The sequence below is a fragment of the Saccoglossus kowalevskii genome, chromosome 1 (genome assembly GCF_978046115.1).
Source record: "Saccoglossus kowalevskii chromosome 1, keSacKowa6.1, whole genome shotgun sequence".
In the NCBI taxonomy this organism is placed as follows: domain Eukaryota; kingdom Metazoa; phylum Hemichordata; class Enteropneusta; family Harrimaniidae; genus Saccoglossus; species Saccoglossus kowalevskii.
The window spans coordinates 19,352,610-19,366,014 of NC_140641.1; the positions used below are offsets into that span (position 1 = coordinate 19,352,610).

At 35.3% G+C, this 13,405-nt stretch overlaps 1 protein-coding gene across 1 annotated transcript; it reads left to right on the forward strand.

Moving 5' to 3' along the window:
* Positions 1 to 3,248: 3,248 nt before the first annotated feature.
* Positions 3,249 to 13,266, forward strand: LOC146750416 (arylsulfatase B-like). Its single transcript, XM_085496688.1, has 16 exons — positions 3,249 to 3,311; positions 5,099 to 5,204; positions 5,985 to 6,156; positions 6,311 to 6,362; positions 6,623 to 6,726; positions 6,907 to 7,031; positions 7,814 to 7,866; positions 8,046 to 8,147; positions 8,494 to 8,557; positions 10,542 to 10,639; positions 10,875 to 11,011; positions 11,385 to 11,443; positions 11,542 to 11,659; positions 12,192 to 12,262; positions 12,393 to 12,491; positions 13,094 to 13,266. Exons 1-16 carry the CDS (start codon positions 3,249 to 3,251, stop codon positions 13,264 to 13,266), a joined length of 1,596 nt encoding a protein of 531 aa, XP_085352814.1.
* Positions 13,267 to 13,405: the final 139 nt, after the last annotated feature.

Consider the following 13,405-nt stretch of genomic DNA (forward strand, 5'->3'; position numbering starts at 1 on the left):
CAGATCGAACCGGTTATATCTATTCGCACTGAACGCGGAGAAAAAACAGAGTGGCAAGAGAGGCAATATGGCTACGCCTCATTACCTCGGACACATGGTTAGTGACGTGAAGGAAAATCTTGAGGTCATCGGGCTACAATATTACAAGATTGGTTTTATTGTCGATGACGCTGAAGCTCTATGACATCATACAGGCAATTTATAAAGATTAGAATTGACTACCAAAAACCATACATACCTGCTAGACTTTGTGGCTTGCTTCACTTCCCGAGCTAATGCTGCTTTCAAAGACAGCAACTCTGTCTGCACAATCAGCTAGTGCATATATGCATATACAACATATTATCTAGAAATATACAACAATCAGATATTTTGACACATACAACAAGACATTCACACTTAGTAGTGCAATAAAACCGTGATGTTATTAACGCATCACAATAAAAAATGAGATGATGGGTATAGTTTCAGCATTCAGCATCAATGGAGTTGAAAGCCAAGTTCACAAAATAAGCACACAACCACAAGATCACAACACACAGAAGCATTTTCTAAATTTACATTGCGCGATGTTATCGTGGTTGAGATGTTATTGAGATGTTATCTCAATCATTGTTGGCTATAAGAGAAAAGTTATAACCGACAAACAGGCAGCATGCGATGCAACAATACACAATCAAGACAAAAAAGCAACGAGAATAAAAAAACAGTCAAAGGTATTTTATAAGAAATGATGTACAATGATAGATGAGAGATAACCGAAATATTTATGCGCACTAATTGAAGGTATATAAATACTCCACTTATATAATTATAACAGAAACTCTGTTGAAATGGGTGATGCTATCCCATAATAGAAAAGTAGTCTAAATGAAATATCACTTAAATACAAACATTTAAAATAATTGTTATTGTGCAAATTCGTAATCTAGACAAAAATAGTACTAACCACCATATCCTATTTCTCAATTTTTCCCCTAACGTGTTTCTGAATAAAAATGCTGTGCACTTAAAACATCGTGTTTTATATCTTAAACAGAACAGTACTAGTGAATGTAAAAATATATATAAGTATAATTCAAGACATCTAAATATTTAATTCTATCTTGTGGAAAGATGTTAGAACAAAAGGTGCAGAGGCTAATTTATGATTTGTTAGCAATAATGTTGTTTTTATGCAAACACCAAGCCCATTTAATGAAACAAATGTGAGTTTGAACTTCTAGTGCATGATGAGTACGCCATAAACGAGAGGTTGATAATATTTATTTTACAATTTACAACTTTATTTATCTTATCTTATTTATCTTATGGGGAGGAACAACAGATTGAATAATAGATAAAAAGTTCATGTCATTGTCCGATGTCAATGTACGTGCTGTGTCAAGACTATCAACGAGACAATGTACTACAAATAAGTAATTAAAAATGAAACAGTCCCCGTTAAATGTTTGAAAGTTCTCTTTGTGCTCGTCATATTACAGTGGAGCGTTGTCGCGAGCATGTCCTTGAAACTTGAGTCCCAAGTGGCGTATACAACAGATTGTTTATTTACATCAAATTCAACATGTGTCGGGTGAAGACCACTCCGGTTTGAGACATAGCAAAGAAAAACATAGATCACAAATGAACGCATGTGCAAGTTATCACATTTTAAACAAATAGGATGGCCGTCAGTCGGTCAAATTTGATCAAATTGTACATGTATCCATTTATGAAATGCTAAATATCAATAAAAGTGATACATGACAGAGATATAGTAATATGGATACAAATAAAAATGGCCGTTTTTCGGCCATCATTGTTCTGATTATGAAACAAAGTGACATGTATGATGTATGTCAAATGAAAATGGCACATAACTCTTGGAAATAAAGTAGTAAGGCCAAAAAGTCAGATGGCTGTCAATCGGTCATCCTTGATCGGATTTTGATGTATCCTAACGTGTATAAATGTGCCAAATTTGAATGAAAACTGACAAAGCATGTCCAAGATACCACATTTATAAAAAAAGAAGATGCCTGCCAGTCGCCATTTTGAATCGTATCGCTAAACCATTGCATGTGCATATGTCCCACATAAAGTAATAGACACATGCAAAGAGTGAACAGAATCGGACAAAAGGATTGTGAATTATGACCTCGGACGGACAGACGGACGGACGCACACACGGATGGACGGATGCACGGACAGTCAGAGGACATGTATCCTAACATGTATAATCTATGTACCAAATTTGAATGAAAACTTACAAAGCATGTCCAAAATACAACAATTTTAAAAAACAAGATGGCTGCCAGTCGGCAATTTTAAATCGAATCGCTAAACCCCTGCATGCGCATATGTACCACATAAACTACTAGGCACGTGCAAAGAATGAACGGAATCGGTCCAAAGGATTGTGAGATATGACTCCGAACGAACGAATTATTAGACTTCGTCCGAACGGGGACTAATAATATATTATTAGTTTTTACACACTATTAGTTTAGTTTATAGTGTCCAATCAATATTAGTGGTATGGTTTTAAATTAACATATACCAGTACACAGGTATGAATGCTGTCACACAGTGTGAACTATATCTAAAAGTGTCTTGCGCACCTTGTCAATTAAAATATAATGATGAAAACTATTATAGAAAATGCCTACAATAAAACATGTGAAATTAGGTAATGTACCGATTATTACTCGCATTCTCTACCACTCACTACAGTCCGTTTCCAAAAGAGATGATTATTCTTTCTTTTTTAAATTCTATCGACTGTTTAGTGCATAGTTTCCAGTGAAATTACAATGTTAGTTTAAACTTACAGTACATGGTGAGTACACCATATAAACTAGAGTTTGACAATATTTACTTTAGAATTTACAACTTTTTATCTTATGGGCCAGAATAACGCCAAGGCTACTTGGTTGTATAAGTGTCATTACATCATACGATCGACGGTTTATGGCATTCTGTTTAAAGGTTACAAACTAATTATGACCAACTGTCTATGCAAATCACCTCCCACTGGATCGGCAACCAGTCAGAACTCGTGTCACAAAGCTCTTCTATTAAGAAAATAGCTCATTTTAGTTAGACGCGCTCTAATAAGCGGTTGACCTATCCGATCAAATGCCAGTTGCCGAATGTGATTTCTATAGGTAGTTGGTAATATTTAGGTCGAGTCGTATACCTTGTGACTACAAACTAGTGACTATAAAAGCTACTAAATTCTCTGCCTAAATCACATTTCAATCCCAATGGTCATGGAATCAACACCGAAAAGTGTACCCGAGGCTACGTCAGCGGGAAGTTGGAACATGGTGAGTCTCTCAAAATATTGCAAAGATCATATGCAACATATAGCGCTTGCGTCATTTACTGTAGCATATAATATGATTTTCGTCTCTGGTTTTTAGCAAATTTATGTCGATTGGGCATACACAAATTCAGACTTCCGGGATTGAAAATCATAAATTTGAAATACACAAAATTGAGTGTTTTATTATATTTTAACACGAAGTTGAAATCGGAAACCCTATAGGAGTAAAGTGAAAATCAGTTCACAGACTACCTAAAGAAATTGCCAGAGTTCTGCTCCCAGATTTTATCAGAGTTGGTGTGATTTATCAACAGTACACACTTGTGAGAGGTATTAAAGCCAGGAGCTTTAACTCAATATTTTGATGTGCGTGTATTCCATTTTCAGTACTATTTTCTTGTCTGCCCCTATGAGTGAATGAACCCCCGGTCCAGTGTGAGTTCTGTGGGTGTTCCTCTCAATTGCAATAAGCAGGCCTTACACTGTAACAGATGTACAGGTGGAATAGCTGTGTTAGTCTCTACCTAATACGACTTGCGTGTATTTCAGTGTAGAATCCCTCATCGACTTTGACTCACTGAGGATGTGACGGAATTATCCTAGGGAAATCATTAATTTTATTAAAGGGTGAAAACCAGAAACATCTCCTGGCCTTGATGGTATTACTATTGACCACTTTAAGAATACATCGGTTTATTTTCTATTTTGTTTTCCATCACTTTTGGTTCATTGCTATGTGCCCATCAACTTATGTCGACAATTCCTAAAGATCCGGAGAAGATATCTGCGATATGGGTAACCATCGAGACCAGGAACCATGTGCCTCACACAAGCTACATCAATGCCTAATTAAACAACATTCAATTTAAATGTAATAATGTTAAATGAAGATGATCTGCCACTTTGACTATTTAGGAATAATAGTTTAGGCAAACAAGAGCAAAAAAATCTTGTGTTCATGTAATCTTTTAATTAACTTGAGTATGAACCGATTATTTGTGATAGCATGGTGACCATTCTTGCATGAGTATCATGTCTTTTGAGTTAATCAATGGGTCTAATGTTATGTTGATATGGCTATTCATGCAACTCTACCTGTTCTGTGGCTCCAGCTGTAAAATATTTGTCATAAATTTATGCACAGTAGTCGTCTGAGCCTTTACAGCGAGCGCACAAGATACACCTTACTCTCTCACCCGTCAGGCAAATACCGAAAGACTTTGCAACATACCCAAACACTGTCCTAGATACCCCAATGACCGTTGTAAACCCAATAAAGTTTTCTACCCGCCTACGTAACAATAAATCAAAACACCAGACGCGGTATGTCTTTGACGTGTCACCACGACGAGGGGTAGTTGGACTATTCCATTAATTTGTGGGTACAACAATCATTGTTTTGTACCATTTGGGAGAAATGTAATACAAAATGGATGAAGTCATTTTTTCGAAGAACCTAGCAAAGGAACTATGCAACTTTTCTTGATGATGTTTTGCATTATACATCTCAGGTCTTGTAGATTGTTTTGTGGGTGGCTGTTTAGTCAATTATTCATGTATAGGTGTTGAAGGTTACATATTAATTTAACCTATAAGCTGATAATCAAACCTTGTTTCTTGGCGGATATTGTGCCGATTTACTCATAGTGCGATGTCCATAGATATCAAGTATTGCCTATAACAAATGAGTCATATTCAGCTGACATTTGAATAGTCATGAAGTATTCATTAAACACTCAAAATAATCACAATCATGATTCCATTAAACTAATACGCTTCTTTTTTCAGAAGGGTGACACAAGAGCTTCACACAAGATTCGAAACTACGGCATATTATTGGTCACTTTGATAGTTCTTAGCATACTGATCGCAATATTAGTAATATACGTCAATGGTAAGTAGCGTTTGGGGTAATTTGTTACCATGACAACTGTACGTTGACGTGAAGTATTGTACACATGAGCAATTGTGCAATCTTCTATCATTCAGAATGTAGAAATACAATTAATCATTGTTTTTGCGTCAACATTAATCTTTTCCGCGAGAAAATCATCTCTTTCTCATTGTTAATTTTGCTAGATCTCGTGGAGCCTTGTCAGTGTCAAGGAGGAAACAACAATGCGTCAGGTATGGAGAGAAAACGGCATAATGAAGGATTGGTATTATACCATAAATATTTTAATTTGAATATGTATCTATTAAAAATACCATAAAATACACAGGAGTCTATGGATACAATGGATGTGCACAGGGAAAAAATGGCTCCTGCTCAACCTAATAGAGCACTTAAAATATACCATCGCAAGATGAATGGATGAATGACGCCACTGACATTTCTCGCACGCTTCAAATTGCATTGTATTCCAAGTTCTCTACATTTTAAATACAAATCTCTGAATGATGTAGTGTAGTGTACATGTCGTTTCTTCTTGTGGATTATTTCATCAATTATTGTCAGTCATTTGTTTTGTGTTATTGTGAATTGACATAATCCGACGTTTGTTTAAGTTTGGGTATGACATTCCCACCATACGCTTTTAAAATCATACCATAATATTATTACCATGCGCATAGTGATATTATAATGCTATAGTGATAAATTATAATGTGAATCAATACACTAATAATAATAATAATAATGAAGTGTATTTATATTGTGCTTAACCTAAATTAGCTCTAAGCGCATTAGGGTACAAACAACCGCACATAGTTTTGCTACTACCAGATGACCTTGGATGGAATGACGTAGGATGGAACAACCCAGATCTCAAGATGCCGATTCTCAATCAACTCGCCGCCGATGGCGTTATATTCAATCAGACATATGTTCAGCCTTCATGTACACCGTAAGTAATAACTTTGTTACTGGCTGATCAACTGAAATATATCAATATGCTTAACGGTATAAGATTTGATTTCAAGTTCTTACAATTCCAATTCCCAATTTCGGCGATTTGCTTCAATTCAACTATTAATGTACATGCATATTTCATTCTTCAGATCAAGAAGTTCACTTATGACGGGATTATATCCGTTTAAAACCGGAAATCAGGTAATGAGCTGTTTTATTGCAACTTATCCTGCAGTTTATCCTGCAACGCAGATAGCATGGTAATTATATAATGCTTTACGTTGATCAAATCTCCACGTTTCATGACATGTTAAAATGTATACAATTTGGACGATGTCAATTCTGTCATTTTGGATCGTTTGGGAACAAAATAAATTTGAACAATGCCATGATAAATGTTATGTCATAATGTTCTGATTGAATAAATATGATTAGTTTTTGTTACTTTATTTTACTTTCAGCATCGAATGCTGTTCGGCCTTGAGCGTAGTGGGCTTCCATTAGAGTTTAAGTTATTACCACAAAGTCTTAAAGATGTTGGATATCTAACGCATGCTCTCGGGAAGTAAGTAGATAATGCATAAAAACACTAAGTACTATATGAAAAACATACTCATATCATATATTATTTACATTGCTTTCCGTCTCCAATAGGCTAGAAAATAAGTAGTGGCCGGGCACAACAAAGTATGTGAATAATGCCTACTAGTGCTAAATAAAATGAAAATCTTTCATTTTTTTGCAGGTGGCATTTAGGATTTTGTAAGAAGGAGTATCTACCAACAAGCCGTGGCTTTGATTCGCATTATGGTCAACTTGGAGGTGGAGCCTCACATTGGACTAAAGAGACAAGCATGTTTGCACAAGGATGTAAGTTCAGTGAAATGCGAATAATGAAATATTTGGACTGAAAACATTGCTTTATTTACATCGAAGAATATGTGTTTATTATAATATATGCATGGTTACATACGAGCATAAAGACAAGGGTTGGGTGATTTAGTTTCAAACCACAGTTATAGTTTGTATCAAAGTCGCGAAAGTGTTTCTACGTATTCATACTATCTTTTTGCTGGGAGATGATATGCTCATATGTCAAAATTATTTAAACGTGAAGAAGCGCGTTTTTAGGTTATGGACATTTGCCGGAAACCAGCTCGTTTTTTGAATGGTGGATATCTTCAGAATAAATAGACAACTATAGTGACGCTGTTTTCTATTTGATCTTATAAACTAAACAAACGCAATAGTTGTTTTTAAATTGACTTCTATTAGAGTTTAATTGTAGTATGAGGTATAGGCGTGATTTTATATCTGAAAATACGGGAATTGAAGTACAATGCATGCAATTATTACGAAGTGTGTTAAATTTATAATCTAAACAAAAACAATATAGACACTTTACAAACTCGACTCCACTTGTATTCAAAAATACAACAATCCAGTCACACAAGTCTATATTTACTAGTGCATTTCGCAATTTCTACTTTTCTGTACATGGCAATACAGTACTGGTGACCAATTTCGTTATGTTGCTGTATTTATATTACTTTTTACATCATAACTTGTTTATTGACGTGGTTGACAGTTTTCAGTTGACTTAGGGGGCCGAGGTCAGTTAACTAAACTTTAGAGTTGTTTTGACTTTCTAGATGATTTCCGTGACAACAGCGGAGTTGTACAAAAAAGTGACACCTATCTCACAGTGAGTATAGAAAAAAAGTATAGTTTAATAAGCGGTTTTTATTTTTGTCGGTTGATGGCATCATGTGTTTTCATAAACAGTTTCACTTTTTTTTAATTTACATTTTGAAAAGAATTTAGAGAAAGCATGTCATGTCCATAAAAAACGAAGTTTTATCTACATTCTACCTTTCTTTGTAGTTCATGCTTGCTGAAAGAGCAGCAGAGATAATAATGGGACATTTCAAGGAATATCCATTATATCTGCAGTTTAATTTGGATACGCCTGCAAAGAGTCTTGAGGTAATCACTTTCTGTAAAAAAAACACTACAATTGTCAATAATTTAATTAAGTGTTAAAATCCGTAAAAAAAACATATATATTTATTTGATCGCAAATAATTAGAACGCTATGAGAGGCACAAATTAAATTTTTGTTGTTAATAGTTTATGCCGCAAATGCATGCATGTGATGAATAGAATATACAAACTATGACCGTGTAACATGTTATTTATCAATCAAGCAAAAAAAAACATTATACTAGTTTAATAAATATTTTCAATATATGCACATATGGAACTGTAAAACCTCATTTTTTTTCTATTTTACCTGTATTTCATAATTTTATTTATTTGTGTGTACACACAGGTTCCACCTGAGTATGAAGCGTTGTATTCTGATATTGCAGATAACCGAACAAGGAAATTTTATGGTATGTATTGTGGTTACCATGTATAGATGGTTGTACGTAGAGGGACATCACATTTGCGTGTCCAAGCTGTAGCATTAATACAGCCATATTGCGATTGGAAAAGATGAACAGTAAGAGACTGTCAAACAACATGTATAGTTGTTCTATAAGAAACAGTCCCATTATACCATTATAATCCCAGACGCTGCAATATAACGCAGATTATTATATCTTTGCATCAGTTTACTTTATTGCGCCCTTCACACGTGCAGTTAAAATACTTTAGTGTGAATACGACAACATTTAAAACAGGGATTTCATTTGTTCAGTCATACTCACCATACTAAACTCCAATGTTTAGCATTGACTAGTGGGCTTACGAGTTAGCATCCCCAGGTGTCAGCAAAATATGACTGTCTTGCATCACTTGATCTCAAAAATTATACCTAAATTACTGATTCATCCCAAACGCATTGATGCTTTTGCTTCATAATTTGAGGTTGTACTATCAAACGTCCTGTAGATTATATGATTCTGTATTTGTTGGGTAAATGCAATGAATTGTTTCCAATTCTGGTCCAGATTCCTAAGAATGGATTTCAACAGCCACACAGGCTAGTGTTCAGTGTTATAAGATCAGTGATCTAGTGGTTCAAATAGAGTTTTGTGGGAATAACTTCAGAGTACATCAATTACTGGTGTTAGTAATTATAGCCCAGCGATGTGGGTCGATATCGGAGATGAGACTGACATAGACCCCACAATGTCTAGCCATCCCCAAGTGATGACGTATCCAACCTGACGTGGGGATTCCAGATCTATCTATTGATTCCCTACTGATCATGAACTACTTAGGAGCCCACATTAAATAACATTGCGGGTGTCAATCGAGCATGTTCATCCATGGTATTTGAGTAGACGCCGAACATCTTTATGGCCATTATGTATTAAACAGAGCACTCTGATCAGTAGTCAGTCTACATGAGAATAGAAGAGGGTCCCCTACAAATGAGCATTTATCATACAGATTTCTTTTTACGAGTCTATTTTCTCAGTTGGTTTGGCATATTGGTTTGGTTTTATTGTTCATTGTTGGGGAAAAGCTATTCCCCAGCATTAGACATACTCTCAGTGTTGGGGTTAGCAGTCTTCCTTTTTTCCTGTTCTGTCCAAAACAATTGATTTCGACCACACTTCATCCAATATATGGATTCCGAAGAAAGACTTCAGATCCGGTTCACCAGACATGTAGTCCTTATTATATAAACTTGTTTGCATCATCATTTGCTGCCCCTCCTATTCTGGATGATTTTTTTTTAGGGTTTAGGGCACCTGGGTATGCTATGAACGAATTCGTTTATTCAAATCTAAATATTTGTTTTTGTAAGGTAATTATGAATTAAATGTAAAATGTTAAATTATCCTGAGTGGATTTTGTGTACCGACAAGTTATATCACTGGTCATATGCTGTTAAAACTTCTGATAGCGGACTTGATGTATTCAGAGTTCAATTTTATTCGTTATTAAAATACATTTAAATAAGGTTGTCATGATTTACTCAATAGTTGTTGATTATAGTGTAATTAAATTACTTCCACGGGATATACCGCATCTCTCCATAACCATAACTATAAATGTCAGGGTGAGGCCATTGCATTATGTCATAGTATGCACAAAGACGCGAGATTCAAACATAGCGTAACAAGTCCATACTTTGCGGAATCCTTGTAATAATCTTTTCATTATACATATTCCTGGACCAACCACTAGAACGTATATGCTATGAACTTTGTTTCACTGCTTCACAAGCGACCACAATCCTAGTATTGTAGGACGTGGACACCTCGGGCACAACCGCAAAATTACGACATGCTGGAAATTATGGCGATACAATGACAGGTGTGTCGTATGAAATCGTCTGTTTCAGGGTGTAATTGGATAACATTAGCGACCATTGTTAAATCACTTTCGTAACCCACCCACTTTCAAAACCCTCACTTTTAGGTAAGTTGTCTGTCATGGATGATGCAGTTGGTACTGTGGTGGAGGCGTTGAAGACAAGAGGAATGTGGGACGATACGTTATTGATATTCATGAGTGACGTAAGTGATCAATATACTCGATATGCAAGTTTAATTTAGTAATTCAACAAGTTGTTAAGTGTTCATTTTCTGGAGGCAAAATGTTTTGGTAAAAATTGTTAACTTCTCATTCAAATCGGAAAATTCAGATAATACATGTCAGGACACGCATTTCATATGACGCTGCCACTTTTCATGATTGCATTGCTTAACTATTTTCATAGATAATTTTATTTACCTGTAATTATTTACACAGAATGGAGCATTAGCAACGCAGTCGGGGTCCAATTGGCCATTACGGGGAATTGCTGCTACGTTGTTTGAAGGCGCTACTCGCGTACCAGCATTTATTCATGGGAGTATGTTATCGCAGACTGGATATATAAATAATGAGTACGTTAATGAACGTCAATTACGAATGGGAAATGTTGCTCAAGACTGAGTTTAGCACTAACAGTCTCGTATAAGAATAATGTTTGTGTTATCATATGTAAGGTAACCTAATTTTGTCGTTATCAAGTTAGATTGTTAATTAGATGTTTTAGATAGTCAGCGCCAGTACAAGTACATAAGATGAAATACTCTTCCAAAAATGTGATGCTGAGCAATACAGAGTACTTCTATATTTGATCTTGATAGTAGCATTTTTTTTCATTAAATCGATACTTTGCATAATTTTTATGTGAAGGTGATGGAAATATGTTGAAATACCCAAAAAAAAATTTTGACACACCTCTGTTTAACTAAGTTACCTTTCGGATCACAGGTTATGGCACATGGTCGATTTGCATGAAACGATACTATCAATAGCTGGGGCTAAATCTGGTGAGTTGTTAAAGGATTTGTCAAAAGCAATTGTCAATGATCCGTCACGATATTTTAGATTGAGGTTGCTAAAATATGTTTTGTATTATACACTACAGAACCTGGAATTGACGGCATAGATATGTGGGAGACATTCTCAATGGGTAAACCATCGCCAAGAAAAGAATTCGTCTATAATATTGATGATTTTGAGCCTTCCCCCGGTGCTGCTATCAGGTAAGTAGTTATATTCAATGTGGGTTGAGCAGATAACCCTTTAATCTATGCAAATTGTAACAAGTTGATATGTAATGAAGAACTGCGCCGTCAGTTTTCTTCTTTCCAGGTTTATACTCTCGTCATACAATAACCCGTATTGTTCCACTTTGCGCAAGCGATATATGTGATAGCTTGCGTGTACCGATTGGTCCTAAATATTAATAATAATTGATCATAATCAATATATTTGCAATGAATATTAGTCAACTACGAGTATCCCTTATGATTTGTTGTTGGAAATTTCGGGAATTAAATGTTTGTTATGTTGTTAAAAATTAGTGGGTGATTAATAATGAAAGTTTAAATTACCGGTACTAGTACGTAGTATATTTCAAAGTGGATAAGTGATTGATTGATTTAGTCATCAAGCAAATACGAGCTGCAAAACAATATTCATCTCATTACGTATACCACATACCACGAACATGGTGGTATTTATCATATGTGTTGCATTCAATCTCACCCTGAAGTATGTTTTGTATGTATCCAGAGTTGGAGATTATAAACTGATTACAGGGAATCCGGATATAATGTATCCGATTCGAACAACCAATCAATCAGGTAATTTAAATCCCAGAAGATCCATTATTATACTATAAATACTTGAGGCATTGCTGGATTTACAGTTTTGCGCAAATGAAAGTGGCGTGATCTAATATCTAATATATGTAAATGTATATATTTATTTCAGATGGTTGGTTCAATTATGGTGACCCCCTGACAAACGGGTTCCCTGGCCCACCTACTTCGATACCCGCCGAGAACGTGACATACTTATTCAATATAAGAGGTATGAAGAACGTATATTAAGTTTGATAAGTCGGGTGGTAAGGTGAAATATTCATTCACATACGGATATATAAATTACTTGAAAATAAAGTTCTAATCGCCAACCTAAATATAAACAGATAGTGTATGACAAGTTGCTATTATAATAGCTGATCTCTAGAATGTCATGTACATTGCCACTGTAGTGCATTTTTCATATTAAGATAACTGATGGGGCATACAGAACAGCGCACGTGAGTAGGCTATATCTTTAGCTTGCATGTCCGATCAGACATATTATTTCTCTGTTTAGATTATTAACAATTAATAATTTCCACAGCTGACAAACGTTTGGATTGCACACTGTTTAATCGTTTAGCTAATTTTAATGAATGTCATTCAACAGTCCAGTTTCAGACTGTAACATCTATGTGTTGTCATTAGCAATGAACATTAACAATCGAGCCAGAATTCTATTCATCAAAAACAAGAAATTCCTTAGTAGCCTTGCTTCTAGACTGTGTAATTACCGAACTACACATAGTGTTTCGATTTTCAAGGTATGAGTACCAAATGAGTATCGGTTGAACTAATTAAAAGCACGCTGTCTTTCTTCCAATACAGATGATCCCGAGGAAAGAAACAACACCGCCGATCTTTATCCAGAGATAGTACAAGCATTACGTACACGGTTGGATGAATACCGTGAGGATTTAGTCCCGCCGATAGACGATACACCTGACCTAGCTGGTCTTCCGTCGAACTTTGACGGTGTATGGTCACCTGGATGGTGCTAAAACTGTTATTATCAAATTTGAAATCAAATTTATGTGATTATTGCACGATTGGCTACGAACAATACAGCAGATTATTTTACTTACTTGGACAAAATACCAAATTTTGAAACATTTCACCTAAAATAAATTAATATATATC

Bases quoted from the DNA above. Each gene is read 5' to 3' on its own strand.
- LOC146750416 (XM_085496688.1), top strand. From the start codon at position 3,249: ATGGTCATGGAATCAACACCGAAAAGTGTACCCGAGGCTACGTCAGCG. The intron at 11,444-11,541 runs GTGAGTTGTTAA...TATACACTACAG, and splicing joins AATAGCTGGGGCTAAATCTG to AACCTGGAATTGACGGCATA. The intron at 12,263-12,392 runs GTAATTTAAATC...TATTTATTTCAG, and splicing joins TCGAACAACCAATCAATCAG to ATGGTTGGTTCAATTATGGT.